This window comes from Pan troglodytes, chromosome 19 (assembly GCF_028858775.2).
Source record: "Pan troglodytes isolate AG18354 chromosome 19, NHGRI_mPanTro3-v2.0_pri, whole genome shotgun sequence".
In the NCBI taxonomy this organism is placed as follows: domain Eukaryota; kingdom Metazoa; phylum Chordata; class Mammalia; order Primates; family Hominidae; genus Pan; species Pan troglodytes.
In genome coordinates, this window is record NC_072417.2 from 58,989,423 (window position 1) to 59,006,362 (window position 16,940).

Here is a 16,940-nt window from a genome sequence, read left to right on the forward strand (position 1 = left end):
CGGGGTTTCACCATGTTAGGCAGGATGGTCTCGATCTCCTGACCTCGTGATCCACCCACCTCGGCCTCCCAAAGTGCTGGGATTACAGGCGTGAGCCATCACGCCCAGCCACTGTGAATACTTTCTACCTTTTCCCACTCCTCAGCCCCTGCAATGTGGCCCCTTCCCTACCACTCCCCTGAAATGGCCTCACCAAGTTTTTCCATGAACCTTCTTCATCCTCTTTATTTTGCTTCATCTCTTAGAAGGGTTTCACATTTCCTACCTCTTACCTGCTACCAACAGTTTCTTGCTTGGTTTCCATGATTACTGTTTCCCGGTTTTCCTTCTGCTCCCAAAAGACCATTTCTTATTCTGCTTTACTGGTTCCTCCTTCCTCCTCCTCTGGCTCTGAATGATGCTCAAGAATTTGTTCTGCACTTTCTTCTCATTCTACATACTTTGCAAGGGCAATCTTATCTACTCTATGGCTTTGATGACTACTAAATGTCTGCAACCCCCAAACAGAGCAACACTACTACTATACTGTTAACTGAGGGAAGGAGGAGTGGCCTACTGTAGCCAGAGTTACTTTAAACATTTCTTGTTAGGTCTGGCTTCTCTCTTATTACGCTTCTGAGAAACCTATAAGGAATTCCACTCTATCTCAGAATCAAGTCAGACTCTCCCACATGGTCTACAGAAACTGGCTTCCAGAATCCACCTGCAGCCTTTGCTCCTCCTCCGCTTACTCTGGCTCAGACACACCTGCTCACCCTGTCTTCTGAGCCTGGGCTCTTCCTCCTACTTGGTTGCTCTTTGCTCCCATTTTTAGCTTGCTAACTCCTGCTTCACATCTCAGCTTTCATATCATATGCTCAGGGGCGTGTCCCCAGACCTCATGAACTATCTGTATGCTCCCAGAGTACCCTGAGCCTCCCCTATTAAAACACCTGTCATGGCCGGGCGCAGAGGCTCACGTCTGTAATCCCAGCACTTTGGGAGGCCGAGGTGGGCGGATCACTTGAGTTCAGGAGTTTGAGACCAGCCTGGCCAGCATGGTGAAACCCCATCTCTACCAAAAATACAAAAAAAAATTAGCCAGCCCTGGTGGTGCATGCCTGTAGTCACAGCTACCTGGGAGGCTGAGGCAGGAGAGTGGCTTGAACTTGGGAGGTGGAGGTTGCAGTGAGCCGACATCGTGGCACTGCACTTCAGCCTGGGCGACAGAGCAACACCCCGTCTTAAACAAACAAACAAAAAACAAAACAAAACAACAACAACAACAAAACACCAGTCATATGTGTCAGCCGTTCAGTTCCACATGAGTCTGTAAACTCCAGCAAGACAGGTGTCATTGTCTTGTTCCCTACTGGTGTGTCCTGTGCTCAGCACAGAGCTTGGCACATAGAAAGTAGGCTGGCTCAAAGAGTTGAACTGTTGACATTTTCTCCCTTCTGTAGCCAATGAGGGCAAAAAGAGATCACCCTTGATTTCCCAAGGTCAGGGTTGACTTAGGTCATTATTGTTAATCCCCCTGCTCCCACCTGCTGACCCCTCACAGTGGTCTGGGATTCAAGCCTCCCTGGCTGTGAAGCATGCAGCCAGCCTGATATCTACCAGCTGCTGAAGGCTGGGGGAGGCTGCGGAGGCAGACAGCCCCATCCATGGAGGATGGGGATCCCATTAGGAGAATACCTGAGCTGGGTAGTCAAAAAGCCACTGCTCCCTCGGCTTTTCTTCATAGGCAGTTACACCTTCTGTCATCTCATGCCTCACAGTGGCCTTCATGTGACCAAGGACATGGTTCAGCCATATTTCTACCTGAAAGAACAACTCAGGTTAGACACTGGGTGCCTGAGAAGTTTTGGTTAGTCCTACATATTTTCTTCCACTCAGTCTGAGGGAGTGAAGGAAAGGGAGCCCACACATTGTATACAGTCCCAAGTGGCTGCCAGAAGGTGCAGAGAGATGTGCTGTTTACGTAATCCGGGATGGTGATAAGTGAGACCCAGACTTAATTAACAGCAGGCTGATGTGTGCATTTGGAATATGCAGGACAGAGTAGCAGGTTAAGGGGGTGGGGGCTGTCACCCAGAGGTCATACAAGGAAATAGAAATCTGGGTCGAGCTGGGTGTAAATAAATCAGTGGCTTCTCATGACCTTGTCCACTCTGAGTATGAAGCGCAAACCAGGATTGTATTCCCCAGCTCAATGCTTTCTGGGTCTACAGAAAGAACGTATTGTGAATGAAACCCCAGGGCCACCCTCATATAACTGAGAAGTGATTATTTTCTGGCACTAGAATTGCTTCCTTAGATATAGGTGATAAGGGTGGAACCCTGTAAAATATCCTTACCCCAGCTGTTGTTTGGCACTAGATGAGAATCCCCAGGGGCAATGCTTTGCTGGATCATTTCGGACGATAAATAAATAAAGAAAGGCTTATACTTTATCGGTGGTGCTAATGGATGGGAAGGAGGCTTAAGGGGTAAATGGTCCCATGGTTTGTGTCCCTTGCATTGGACATGGAGATTTGGAGGAGGCAGTTCCTGGAGCACGGTGGTAGTTGGTTCTCCAAGGGGAAGGCTGTGGGAGGAAGTGACACTAAGGCACATTTGTGCAGAGAGGGGACATCTCAGGAAAGCAGCTGGTTTCACAAAAGGACATTTTTCTCCCAGGGAGGGTGTCAGTGTTCCAGATTCCCCCAGAGGATGCTCCAGGGGTTGCCATGTTGACGTCTCCTGGTGCCGCTAATCATTTTAAAATCCTTTTCTCATTGACTTGGGTAGCTGTTTATGTGCATTTTATTTCCCTCTGCACAGGTCTTTGGTTAAGGAAAAGATATGAATGTTGACATGTGTCCTTCCCTGAAAGAGGAAAGCAGGGTGCCAGCTGCTGCTCCAACATCAGTTCAAGTCAAAGAAGCTGGCTCTTGGAGGGCATGGACAGCAGCTCTGGACCAAGGTCAGAAAGGCCCTCCTAGAGTTGATGCTGATCATATTTGAATGAAGGCATTTGTGAGAGAAAAGCAGAAGGAGGGGAAACGGCTATTGTGTTACCTGCCCGCTGCAGTCACAGGGCTCACTGAAAGCCACATACTCTTCTTCTTTGCTGTACATGCCGAGGCTTGTCTTGGTTGGTTCCCCACTGGCATCTAGCTGGAATCGCATCTTGGCCATGTTGTCAAAGAGTTTGGAAAGATGACGTTGAACCTATGAAGGGAAACCAGGCCAAAGGATCATAAAACATGTTCGGGAAGCTGCTTATTAGAATTGTTTAGAGGCCTACCATGTGGCAATCATTGTGAAAGACAGAGTGGTGGATACCAAGCATTTAGAAGGAAGTTTGTGGGAACAACGCTGATGTGAGGACAGGAATAAAATGAATCCGTAGAAGTGGCCAAAGGAAGACTGAATAAAACTAGTGAGAGTCGTGCACTAGCTATAAACCAACTAAGTCACAATGGTTTGAGTAAATTTGGATTGGTCTACTATAGATAGGACTAGATTGGAGAAAAATATGATGGTCAAGTTGTAAACCTTCTTCCTAAGAAAACACTACCATGGTACAGGACATGAGCAAAGGACCATCTAGTAGAAGAATGCTAACATACATTGAATCTGGTGAGTCAACAGTGGTGGCGGCAGTGGCCTGTGGAAGAAGCCACCCCATTCTTTTTTTATTTTTATTTTTTGAGACGGAGTCTGGCTCTGTCGCCCAGGCTGGAGTGCAGTGGCGCAATCTTGGCTCACTGCAACCTCCACCTCCCAGGTTCAAGCGATTCTCCTGCCTCAGCCTCCTGAGTAGCTGAGATTACAGGCGTGTGCCACCATGCCCGGCTAATTTTTGTATTTTTAGTAGAGATGAGGTTTCACCATGTTAGTCAGGATGGTCTTGAACTCCTGATCTCGTGATCCGCCCACCTTGGCCTCCCAAAGTGCTGGGATTACAGGTGTGAGCCACCACACCCGGCCATAGCCACCCCATTCTTGAAACCTCTTCAGTTCAACAAACACACATCAGAAGGGTTCCAAGCAGTGCAGGCATGCTCATGGCAAGCATAAAGTCTGGCTGTGCAGGGCTGCTCCCAGCCATGGCATCTGAGGAGTAGAGGTCCTCTACAGTGATTGCCTGGGCCTGTAGTGCTACGAGGGATGCTGGACAGAGCTATGTTGTGGTCCTGAGGTGAAGAAAATGGCAGACTGAAGGAAAAAGAATAAACAGAACCTGCCCCCTGGTAGAGCTTCTTGAATAATTACAAAGGGCCCTCCAGCTGCTGGTATCCTGACTTTTAATGCTAAATTTAGAACAACCAGCTCTCCAGCTTATGAGATGAGAGGACAAATCTAAGAGTGTTTAGGTAAACTGTGAAGGTACCCATGGAAACACCACCCACACTGATTTGGGTACAAATACCAAGATAGACCTTTCTTTATTGAAAAACAAATGCAAATTAAAAATAACAACAATATAGAACCTATGAAAATATCCCAAAATTTAAAAGGAGAAAACAGGACTCAAGAGGGCAAAGAAGAGCATATATATATAAAATATATAATGTATCTATGTTATTTTATATATAATATATAATTAGTATGTATAATATAGAATATTAATATAATATTATTATTTTCTATCTAATCTAATATATAATAATTATTAATATATATTATATACTTATTATATATTAATATATAATATATTGCTATATTAATAATATATTATTATAATAATATATTATATTATTATATTAATATAATAATATAATTAATATATTATTATAATATAATATTATTTATATTATTATATTAATATAATATAATATACTATTATAATATAATATAATTAATATATTATTATAATAATATATTAATATATTATTATAATAATATAATTAATATATTATTATAATAATAAATTAATATATTATTATAATAATATAATTAATATATTATTATAATAATATAATATTATTAGTTATTATTAATATAATAATATATTATTAATATAATACTAATATATAATTATATATTATATATAGCTAAATTTTATATAGGTATATATACTATATATGCTATAAAGTAACATTATATATAATTTTATATATAATTTTTTTAACCTTTATACATAATTATATATAACTTTACATAAAATTGTATATAACATTTTTTAAACCTTTAATAATGGAAACAAATCAATTTGGGAACCATCACCTTGTTTTTCTTTCAATTACATTGAAACATGAAGTCTATAAAACGTGGTGAAAGATGAGTTGGCAGAGGTAGAGAAAGTAAGGAGACTAACAATGACAGAGTACAGTGTATAGCAGTATTAGCAACACTAAAGTGCAGAATTGACACAAAAAATTAAATATCGTGGAAGAGCTTGAGAAACTTACTGATAAATGCCAAGGAAGAGGACTAAGAGTTAAAATATGATGAAAGAGAAGGTAATGTATATAGCATGTATAAAGTGGAATCTCAGCTTACGGAAGTATGATAAACCTGAATGAAAAAATATACAGATAAATGGGATAGATGTATTATTTAAAAACATGCTAGAAGAAGACTTTTTCAAGATCATAAAAGCACTCGTTTTCAGATAGGACAAAATCTCATCATGTTTTAGGGATAAATTAACAAAACAAGTATATAAGCATACAAATTTTTAGAAATTAATTTAAATTTTATTCTCTATAGGGACCTAGATAGAAAGAAATTAGGCTATCTAGAAATTTTTTTTAAAGCAGGCAGGCCTCAGATGACTTCTTTGTAACAACAAACAGCAGAGTGATATCTGCATGGATTGAGAGGTGATCACTGTGACTCATGAATTCTAACCCTAACCATTCACTTGCTCACATGTGAAATGACAGAGTCACAGATATAGAAGGAATTAGGATGTATTCCACCATGCTTCACCTCTTAGGGTGTGGGGAATACTCAAAAATGTACTCAAATAAGAAATGAATCAAAATAAATATTTAAGAATGAGGCCTATTCTGGTGGCTCATGCCTATAATCCCAACACTGTGGGAGGCCAAGACGGGAGGATCACTTGAAGCCAGGAGTTCAAAATCAGCAAGACCCCGTCTCTACAAAGAATTTTTAAAAATTAGCTGGGTGTGGTGGCTCATGCCTGTAGTTCCAGCTACTCTGGAGCCTGAGGTGGGAGGACCGCTTGAGCACAAGAGTTTGAGGCTGCAGTGAGCTATGATCATGCCACTGCACTCCAGCCTGGGTGACAGAGCAAGATCCAACCTTAAAAAAAAATTAATTAATTTTTAAAAAGAATGAGATATAAAAAAATCTGGCAGTGATCTGAACACAGAATGAATAAAAATACAGTTATAATACAGAATGCTAATGCATTAATAATAAATATTTCAACACCACCACACCTGGACTACTTTGGAAATATTTTCATCTATAGGAAAAAAAGAAGTGCTATAACTATCAGGGATAATCTCTCTTTAGTACTTGCTTCTTATCAACAAATCAAAACCTAATTTCACTAAGTTAGAAAGGGTAGGTCAAAGACAAAACAACTTATGCATGTTTTCATCCTTTGGCTCTGTTTGAGAAGCTCTTGTCTGCTGCTTGTGGTGAAGCAAAAGGGTGGAAACTTGGCAATATCTAACAAGACTACATATGTATCCACCCTTTGAGCCGGGAATCTCACTTTTAGGAGTTTATCTGGAAGACAGATGGCCAACAATACAAAGTCCAAGGTTATTCAATGCCACATTCTTTGTAATTACAAAATATAATAAATAACCTATGGCCAAACTGTGGTATATCAATCCATGGAGTATGATGCAAATATTAAAAAATGAGGGAGATATCTTTGACTTGATATGGAGTGATTTCCAAGCTATGTAGCTAAGTAGAAAAAAGCAAAGTGCAAACAGGTAGGCGTAGCATGCTACCTTTTGTGTATGAAAGAAGGGGAAATTAGAAACTGTACATGCATGAATGTAAATATGCATTTGCTTATTTTCGTAAAGATAGACATAGGAAAGCTAACCCAGAAATTAATGAAATTGGTTACCTATAGTGGGTGGAACAGAGGTGGTTATGGCATGAAAGGAACAGAGGAGGCAAGGATACATCTCTGAGTATATACATATCTTTTTGCATAGTTTGACTTTTGGAATCCTATCAGTGTCATACATATTCAAACAATCAAATAAACAAGTATGGGAAAAACCCTAACACTGAAGCAAAAAGAAGCAAATGAGCCCAACTATTCTTTAAATGAATAACAAAATCACATGAGGAAAAAGAACTCATCCAAGCATTTTGAGACCCAGACAATGTTGAGAGCAGAAGTTCTCATAGTGTAGTCCCTAGACCAGCAGCATATTGGGAAAATTCTTAGAAATGCAAATTCTCCAGCTCTACCCAGACATAGTGAATCAGAAACAGTGGGAGTGGGACCGAGGAATCTGTACTTCGACAAGCCTTCCAAGTGATTCTGATGCACTCCCAAATTTCAGAACCAGTGTCTGTAGCTCCAAATACCAACACTGCTTCAGTTAGTTACTTTAATACTCAAAAAACCTTCGAACACAGCAGGTTTCTTCTGTTTTACAGATAAGGAAAGTTTGTTGCTAAGAAGTCACATGTCCAAGACTCTATGGCTAGTAACCGTCTAGAACCAGAAGCCAGAACCCCACATTTTGGGCTTCTCATATATGCTTTTGCCAATAAGCCTTACCTCCATATTCAGTTAACATAACTTCCAATCTTATCTCCCTATAGAAATTTTAGCTATCGAGTTTGGCCAGTATTTCCTGGATCTTTCTTCAGAATCAGATTGAAGGCATTCTCTGCCAAGCCTCAACTCCTTCCACCTTTGCCATCCTCAAAGTTTCTCAGTTCTTTGTTAGAGATTAGCCTCTGATGGGCCAGAGGGCATGCTGAGCAGCAATACTGATGGGGATTAAGAAAGCTCCGAGGTGGCAGGGCGCAGTGGCTCACAGTTGTAATCCCGGCACTTTGGGAGGCTGAGATGGGCAGATCACGAGGTCAGGAGATCAAGACCACCCTGGCCAACATGGTGAAACCCTGTCTCTACTAAAATACAAAAAAAAATCAGTCGGCATGGTGGCATGCACCTGTGGTCCCAGCTACGCGGGAGGCTGAGGCAGGGGGATGCCTTGAACCCAGGAGGCGGAGGTTGCAGTGAGCCAAGATCGTGCCACTGACTCCAGCCTGGGCGACAGAGCAAGACTCCATCTATTAAAAAAAGAAAGAAAGAAAGAAAGAAAGAAAGCTCCGAGGTATGTGATGATGCTGGGGGCAACACAAACAGGTCTGAAGTACAGAACCTGCCAGAGAGAAGAGGCATGATGGGGAGCCAGAAACTGCCTCCTGCTGGGCACCCCTCAGCCCTCCTAGACCTTTCTGCAGACGTTCCTCCAGCTTACCTGTTGTGGAGCTGTGCCGTTGGAAAGGATGTCTAACAGATCGGAGGAGGAGAGAAAGTAAAACCGCGGGAAGGCAAGCCTCTTGGTGTCGAGGTACTCTGCCAGGGCCTTCTCACACAGGCACAATCTGAGGGCACAGAACACAGAATTTCCCAGTTAAGAAGGTCTAGACCCATGGATACACATACATTACTTAAATGTCTGTATATGCAATAGACGGAACATATGCAGAAATTAGCACAAGAAACACTTAGAGATATTTGCAAAGATATACATGGATGTGTCTACCTTGGCGTCAACACCTCTAATAATGCCCCATGCTACCCAAACACACAGGCGAAGAAAGGGACATGCAAGGCACCCATACTCACTCCTGCCCACTGGTCTCAGAGACGATGGGGAAAAGGAAATGATGCCTTCTTATTAGAGAAGTGGTAATGGGCGGACCCTCACCTGCCCTGAATATCCTCCAGCTTTTCATACAGGCCTGGCTTGTTGGTGGTTTGCACTACATTTGGAGTTTTCTGGGCATCATAAGCTAGCTCTTTAAAGTCAATGTCGATGCCTTCAAACCTTTTAGAATCCTGCAAATAAAAATGTGGAAGCAATTAACCACCACTCCACTCAGTTCCTAGAAGCTCCCTCCATGGAGCCAGTTAGAAGCAGAAACTTGTTCCTGGGTTGTCAAATACAGAGAATAGACTCAATGAAGGAAACACCCTTAGTTTAAGCTGCAGTCAGCTTAGAACCCATTTACATTTTCAAAAATTGTTTAGGAGTCCAAAGAGCTTTTGTTTATGTAGGTACTATCTATCATATCTTTCAATATTTTCTGTACCAGAGGCTAAAGCTTTTTTAAAAAGAAATTTCTAAAATATTCATTAATGCATTTAGACCGGGCGCCGTGGCTCACACCTGTAATCCCAGCACTTTCGGAGGCTGACGCGGGCGGATGGTTTGAGGCCAGGAGTTCGAGACCAGCCTGGCCAACATGGTGAAACCCTGTCTCTACTAAAGATACAAAAAAAAAAAAAAGCTGTTCATGGTGGCGTGTGCCTGTCATCTCAGCTACTCAGGAGGCTCAGGCAGGAGAATCGCTCGAACCCGGGAGGCGGAGGTTGTATTGAGCCGAGACCGTGCCACTGCACTCCAGCCTGGGTGACAAAGCGAGACTCCATCTCAACGACAACAACAAAAGTAACAATAATAAACCCATTATGTCAGCATAAATAAAATACTTAAGTATATTTTCCAAAACCAAAAATAACAGTTGAAAATGGGGCATCATTTCACTTTTTGTCAAATCTCTACAATATCTGACTTAACAGAAAACTGCTTCTGTATCAATTTATTATGATATCACATGTCATCTGATCTCTGGAGAACCCCACTGTACACTCATGGAAGAATGAGAGAAAAAAAAAAGGCGGATAACATCTTAATGTGATTATTAAGATAATTTTGACCTTGAGGACTCCCTGAAGAGGTCTCAGAGACCATCCCAAGCCCCAGGTATACAACACTTGATTCGTAAGTAGATAGTGGATCTAACGTTCTTTCTGGACCCCTGCAAAAGTTTATATAACCAAAATGAATTTTCCCTCAGCAAATATACTCCTTTGATGTCAAAAGTAATCCGTTGTCAACATTTTTCCCAGACATACACACTCACAGTATCATTGAAATGATTGACAGACTAATATATGCAATGTGCTTCAGCCAAATACATGGCACCTGGTGAGGTGGTAGAGCTTGTGGTATTATTATTACATAACAACGATCATAATGGTATGTGCCATGTGCATTGTTTTAATGAAGACTCTGGAATAGATACTAGTATTAGTCCCAGTTTACACACAGGGAAACCAAGGCATTGAGAGGTTAAGTGTCCTGCCCAAGGTCCCACAGCTGCAAGTGAGAGAATGAGGACTCAAGCCCAGGCCTGCCATTCCTTCCCTCTGTGATCCTGCCCCTTGCCCAAGAAGACCTAAAAACAAGAGGGTAGGCCGGGCACAGTGGCTCAAGCCTGTAATCCAAGCACTTTGGGAGGCTGAGGCGGGCAGATCACGAGGTCAGGAGCTCGAGACCAGCCTGGCCAACATGGTGAAACCTTGTCTCTACTAAAAATACAAAAATTAGCTGGGCGTGGTGGCACTCATCTGTAATCCCAGCTACTCAGGAGGCTGAGGCAGGAGGATCACTTGAACCCAGGAGGCAGAGGTTGCAGTGAGCCGAGATTGCACCACTACACTCCAGCCTGGGTGACAGAGCAAGACTTCGTCTCAAAACAAAAACAAAAACAAACAAAAAAAACACAAGAGGGCAAAGTAAATTATGATTCCTCAATGAGATATTTTGCTCCAATTAAAAATAAAAAAGTATCAAGGTTGCAGAAGTATCTGAAATATCTGGCATAAATGTTCAAATGAAAAAAGTTGAATAGAAAATTATAATTACACTGAGAGCAATTATGTAAAAATATGTATATACATGAACCAAAGTTGGGAGAAATTCATAATGAATGAATATAGTTACCAGTTAGGGTGTTAGAGCCTAGCTGATTTTATTACGTTTTCAAATTGTTTCTGTTTCATTGTTATTACAGGGAAAGTAAATGTGTTTACATATTTTATACACAAACCTGTGGCACTGTATAGAGGTTAATGATACTAACTCTTCAATATTTTTAATTAAAAGTTCTCAAACATCTCCCTTAAAGTTTCTGCAAGAATCTCCACCTCTGTCCCGGCCCCCTTTTAATTAAGCCTTGCCTGCTTCAATCACTGGCATTTGAGATGAATAAAATCTGGCTTATTCAATTTGACTTAATGACAACTGCCATACAGAATTGTTTTCTATTACTTTTCACTGCAAATATACAACCTTTAATCTACAGTATTACACTAAATATGCTTTTTGGGATTAGCAGGAAAACTATGTTTGGGCAGAACGTGCTTTAATTTCTAACCAAAGCCTGGACAGCCCGTGACATTTTGGAATCAAGCTAATTTGTAAGCAAAGAACTTGCTGTACTGAAAGAATATAGAGGAAGCCTAAAGAAAAAATTTAAAAATGAATCAGAGTCCACTGAGAGAGGGGTAAGTTAATGGCACATTAATTAGAACTAATTAGAAGGGGCAATCAAACACAGGGAAGGTAATAATGAGAAGAACACATATTTTAGGGGAATCCATTGTTTGGTGTTTAGCTGACAGCTGGTAGTTGGAGCGCTGGCACAGGTCAGCGGTTTATAGAATGGCATGTTGCTGAGAAGGAACTTGAATTTGCCTGGAAACGAGACTCGCTTTCAGTGGACACTTGAATTTTAACGATCCAAGAAGCAACCCGTGAGGACCTCATTCCAAACTGCAGTAGCATTTTTTTAAAATCTTTCTTATATATACATTTTTTTTCTGAATGAGGTTCTCCTTTCTTTTTCCTACCCATTGAAGGACAAACTGATTGGTGTGCATTTCACTGTCCCTCTTTTCCTCTGCCTAACTTTCGGTGGCAGGTAAGGCGAGCATCTGTGGGAAGTGCCTTTAAGTAAAGTCAAAGCAAGGAGGCAGAAAAGGAAAGAGCCTAGACAATGCAGGAACTGGGTGACCTTCCCTTCACCCTGGATCAGAGAATAGAGAGATTCTAGATTTCTTTAGCAGGTACCTGGGGTAGCTGTGCCCGAATATCTTCAGATCCAATGAATATGCTTTCCAGGTGAGTCCATGTTCGCTGCACTTCAAACCAGATAGAGATGACAGCGTCCACTGTGGACAGCTTCTTCTGCCAGCCCGACACCTCCTCCAAGAAGAAAGCAACATACTTGGACATCACCAGGTTCTGAAGTTGAACTTGATTATCCTCCAGAACCTCTATGAGGTCCTCATCAGAGCACAGGAGGGGGACATTGGTCCGTGGGTGGGGCTCATACTGGAATTCCATGCCAGCCCAGGTGGTCTGCAGCTCCTTTAAGGTTTTCTCCATACCCATCTCTTTTGCAGCTTTGTCCACAATGCCCCGGACCTCATCCTCATAGTGGTGCAGCTGGAGCTGCAGCAGGTGCGCTAGGGTGGTGTCCTGGTCCATAGTGAAGCTCACACCGGTGGCCTGCATCAGCTGCCTCCAGTGCCGCTCCCGGATGGCTGGATTCTGCAGCTCAGCTACTGCCCTCAGGGAGCTCAGCGTGTTCCACACAGTGCTTTCCAGGCCTGTGAATGCATCCCAGGCCCTGACCTCCTTGTCCAGGTTTCGGATATGCCGGGCAAACTGTTTGCACTCCAACTCCATGGCTTCCACGTTGATATTCCTCCAGGGTGTGGTCTCCCAGGCATGGATGCTGGAGGTCACCATTCCAATGGTGTCCCAGAGCTCCTTCAGCTGGCAGACCTCCTTCCTGCACTGCCTCAGCTGCTTGTAGTCAGGGACATTGACTTCAAATAAGCTGGCAGACTCAGAAATGGAGGCCATAGTGGATTCCATCTGCTGGATCTTGATGTGCCTGGCATCCAGCATTTGATGAGGGTGGATGCTATCAAACCTACAAAACACAGTGTGTTCCTTTGTAAGTATGGCACGCAGGGGCCCATCTCCTAGCATCTCTAAGGTAGCAACCAGCTGAAATATTTAAATGCTTGGTGTTTTAGGAAAGAGCAGTGGCTTTCACCAAAAACATTCTTTTCACCAAAGCAAATAATGTCTTTTCTTCCCAGGATTTTCTTTTGGGAAAAAAAAAAACACACTCAGGACAGACTGGGGTGGAGTGGGCATTGGAAGAAGGGCAATTCAAGAACATTATGCTTGGATGTTCTCCACCCAGGTCTAGAAGGGAATACCCCCTTATCCAAGCCCCTTTAGACTCTGCCCTTCATCTAGCTGTTGGTTCTGAAGACCATTTGACACAAAAGAGCACTGTCATATTACAGCAGAAGCCGGAAAGCCAAGGGCCTTGCCAGGAACCTAGTGATAGGTGATTTCTTAAATTTATTTTTTATTTTTATTTTTTTTTTTGAGACAGATTCTCGCTCTGTTGCCCAGGCTGGAGTGCAGTGGCATGATCTCGGCTCACTGCAAACTCTGCCTCCCGGGTTCAAGCAATTCTCTGCCTCAGCCTCCCAAGTAGCTGGGAATACAGACACCTGCCACCATGCCTGGCTAATTTTTGTGTTTTTAGTAGAGACGGGGTTTCACCATGTCTGCCAGGCTGGTCTTGAACTCCTGACCTCGTGATCCACCCGCCTTGGCCTCCGAAAGTGCTGGGATTACAGGCACAAGCCACCAAGCCTGGCTTGGTAGGTGATCTTTAAGTGGGAGAGCTGGGACTCAGGAGCCCAACCTTGACCCTCCCTCCATTGATCACTCTGGGGCAGTGGCTATCAGCCTGGGCTGCATGTCATGATCTTCTGAAAGCTTTGTAAGATCCCCATGCCCAGACTGCTCTATAGACCAACTAAATCAGAACCACTGGGGGCGGGACCCAGATGCACTCCACAGGTGATTTCCATTTGCCAGGATGGTGTCATCATTCATGGTGAAGCTCAGACTGGTGCCTGCATCAGCTTCAGGCAACAGCACTTCATGCTGGTGAACCACTGTGAGCGGCCATGAAGACTGGCTGCAAAGCCCTTGATAGATAATCGTGGTCACTTTCCTTCACCGTGTGCCTTGAATCTGGCTCCTCATCTTCGTGAGTTCCTCTCCAAGCTGTCCCTGATCTTCCAGTTCTGCCTTTGCCCTTCCCTGGGCCACTCCCTTCTGCATCCTGGGGCAGCCTCTGGGCTTGCACTCGACACCTATGAGCACCATTTCTAGCTTTTTAGTTCACATTTCCTCATCCTCTTCTCTCCAGTGTTTATGGCATGCACGCACCTGAAACTGCTTCTAATCCTCGTAAGTGTGGACAGACTTTATGCTGCCATACAGCAAAGCATGCGTTCCTGCATAGTGTTTTCCCCAACATAAGACCCTACATGCAAAGGAACCCATGTAGGCAGATGGCTTTTTTTTTTTTGGCTTACTGCAATCTCCGCCTCCCGGGTTCAAGTGATTCCCCTGCCTCAGCCTCCTGAGTAGCTAGGACTACAGGCACACACCACCAAGACTGGCTAATTTTTTGTATTTTAGTAGATACGGGGTTTCACTATGTTGGCCAGGATGGTCTCCATCTCCTGACCTCATGATCCACCTGCCTCAGCCTCCCAAAGTGCTGGGACCATAGGCATGAGCCAACCCGCTCGGCTGCAGATGGCTTTTTTATGGTCAAGGGCACTCATAGCCCTAGTGTTCAAGGACCCTCTCATTTTCTCCTCCAACCCCACTTTATTATACTCACTCTCATCCTCAAGCTCAGGTTTTCTTGCTTCTGTGTGCTTGGAGGGCTACATACTAGACACACCACAGCTTAAGGGAGAATGGTATGTTTTGCTAAAATCAAAACACGTCATCATGGGGTTCACCATCAAAGGGAAGGTTGTGAGGAAATGACTAACTAGAGAATCGGCCGTTTCCTCCCATCAACAGTGTGTGTGTGTTTCTGTGTGTACATGCATGTGTTTGCGTGTTGGTAGGTGGAATACAAAAGGAGTGAAAAAGGAAGAAAATGACATACAAACTCCTGTTTTTCAACTGCCCTTTCTCTGTTGACTTTAGAAATATTTGACTTGACAGATGGAAAGTAATCCTAATTGAAGTCGTTTACCTGAATGCTTACCACTTAAGCCTAATTGCCATGCAACAGAATAACAGTTATGCATACTATTAAATTAGTGTCAGATTAACTTCGACGCTTGTTATGTTTGAATCCTGCTTGTTCAATCTAAATCGTTTTTGGCTCAGGTGCTATGGTTGTAGATTTACATCTTAAGAGAATGGGACTATCATTTGCATGCCTTCTCTATTATTTAGCTCCCACATATTTCAGAACAGAAGGTCAGAGTGCTCAGAGTTGAAAAGGGCCCTGTCTCTCTACATATATATAGAGAGAGGAGCTTTCTCCCTTACGAGGAAGAAAGAACTAGGAGGAAAGAAATGGAAGGTGCTCATGGCAAGGGGCCCAGCAAAAAAGATCACCAAGGGTGAGGAGTTCTTGTGTTTATTCTTCATTTCCAAAGACTAATCGTTGGTGTGTGTAGGTTCCACTTTTTATCTTGACTAGAGTGAACTTAGAATGTGAACTGAACCTCTTGATGTTAGTTAAAATTCAAACAAATTCTAAAAGCCCACATGCTGTTTAATTTGTTAGTGGAACACCATTTAGGAATAACTTTTTAGGTAAGATAGGAGCTATTTGGGGTGCACATGGAAGATTAGAAATTATCTTGCTAACCATTCTTCCTTTGGCACCCATAAGCATTCTTAAATCAATGTTGGTTCCTCAAGTATTTATAAGAGGTGAATATTTATCAAACTTATTCCAAACTTCATTCATCCTGCGGCATAATTTTTGTTTATAGTTTAGATTTGTGGGTGATCATTTTCTGTAGCTAAGCACACATAAAAACCAACTTGGCCTAAGTTGTGAAGGGAACCCATAGATGTGTAGCCTTCTTATGATTTCAAACCTTTAGAGCAAATTGTCAGGATATTCATAGACCTCGTCCACGTGCCTAAAAAGCTGGAAGCCATCCTCTAAACTCTTGGGAAATGATACAGTATAAGAACAAGAAAGCAATAGGAGGGAAAAGGGTGGGTTGAGTCTTTGAAGTTGAAATAATAAGGCAAAATGTATTTTACTCTAAAAGAGAAATGCCTGGAAAGCTTGGATGAATAAAACTATAATTAAAAGAAATGAAAATACGGCGCTCATGCATTTGATCGTGGAAAAATGACTGATTCAGGCCTGACCCAGATGTGAGCCTAGAGAGAGAGGAATAAGTGAGCTAAATTGATTCCTGGGAAATTGGCTGTTGGTAAATGGGAATCTCAGTACCATCTGTATCTGTGTATACCATGAACGGTGTCACACCTGTCCTTGATAACCACCAGGTAGCATAAAACTCAACGTGTCTCACGCCTGTAATCCCAGCACTTTTGGAGGCCGAGGCGAGTGGATCACGAGGTCAGGAAATCGAGACCATCCTGGCTAACAAGGTGAAACCCTGTCTCTACTAAAAATACAAAAAATTAGCCAGGCATGGTGGCACGCACCTATAGTCCCAGCTACTCGGGAGGCTGAGGCAGGAGAATCACTTGAACCCGGGAGATGGAGGTTGCAGTGAGCTGAGATCCCGTCACTGCACTCCAGCCTGGGTGACAGAGCGAGACTCCGTCTCAAAAAAAAAAAAAAAAAATTAATGTATCCAACCCTGACTTTGTGAGGCGCAGTCCTTCCAATTCTGTGCCCGCCTCAGTGAACAGTGGGATAAAAGCTCTTCCGACCACTTGTCCAAGCTAGAAGATGAAAAATCCCCTTACACTCTCCTTCTCCTCCATCTCCCACATTCAATCAATCCTGCAGATATTCTCCTAAATCTCTCTGTAATCTATTTTCCCCTCTCCCTCATCTCTGCCACTGCTTCTGATCAGGCCTCACCA

The 16,940-nt window shown here is 42.8% G+C and overlaps 1 protein-coding gene across 3 annotated transcripts in view; it reads right to left on the reverse strand.

The window, feature by feature from the left end:
- The window catches only part of DNAH9 (dynein axonemal heavy chain 9), a 377,141-nt gene that overhangs the window by 270,207 nt on the left and 89,994 nt on the right, over nt 1–16,940 (reverse strand). For 2 of the 3 annotated variants that reach the window (XM_063799007.1, XM_016932363.4), the window contains 5 exons: nt 12,078–12,948; nt 8,868–8,998; nt 8,415–8,541; nt 3,043–3,195; nt 1,678–1,803 (listed from right to left, as the gene is read on the reverse strand). In XM_063799007.1, coding sequence (XP_063655077.1) covers nt 1,678–1,803; nt 3,043–3,195; nt 8,415–8,541; nt 8,868–8,998; nt 12,078–12,948 — 1,408 coding nt within the window. The remainder of the gene's footprint in view (nt 1–1,677; nt 1,804–3,042; nt 3,196–8,414; nt 8,542–8,867; nt 8,999–12,077; nt 12,949–16,940) is intronic. The other variant, XM_063799008.1, reaches the window with a different exon arrangement.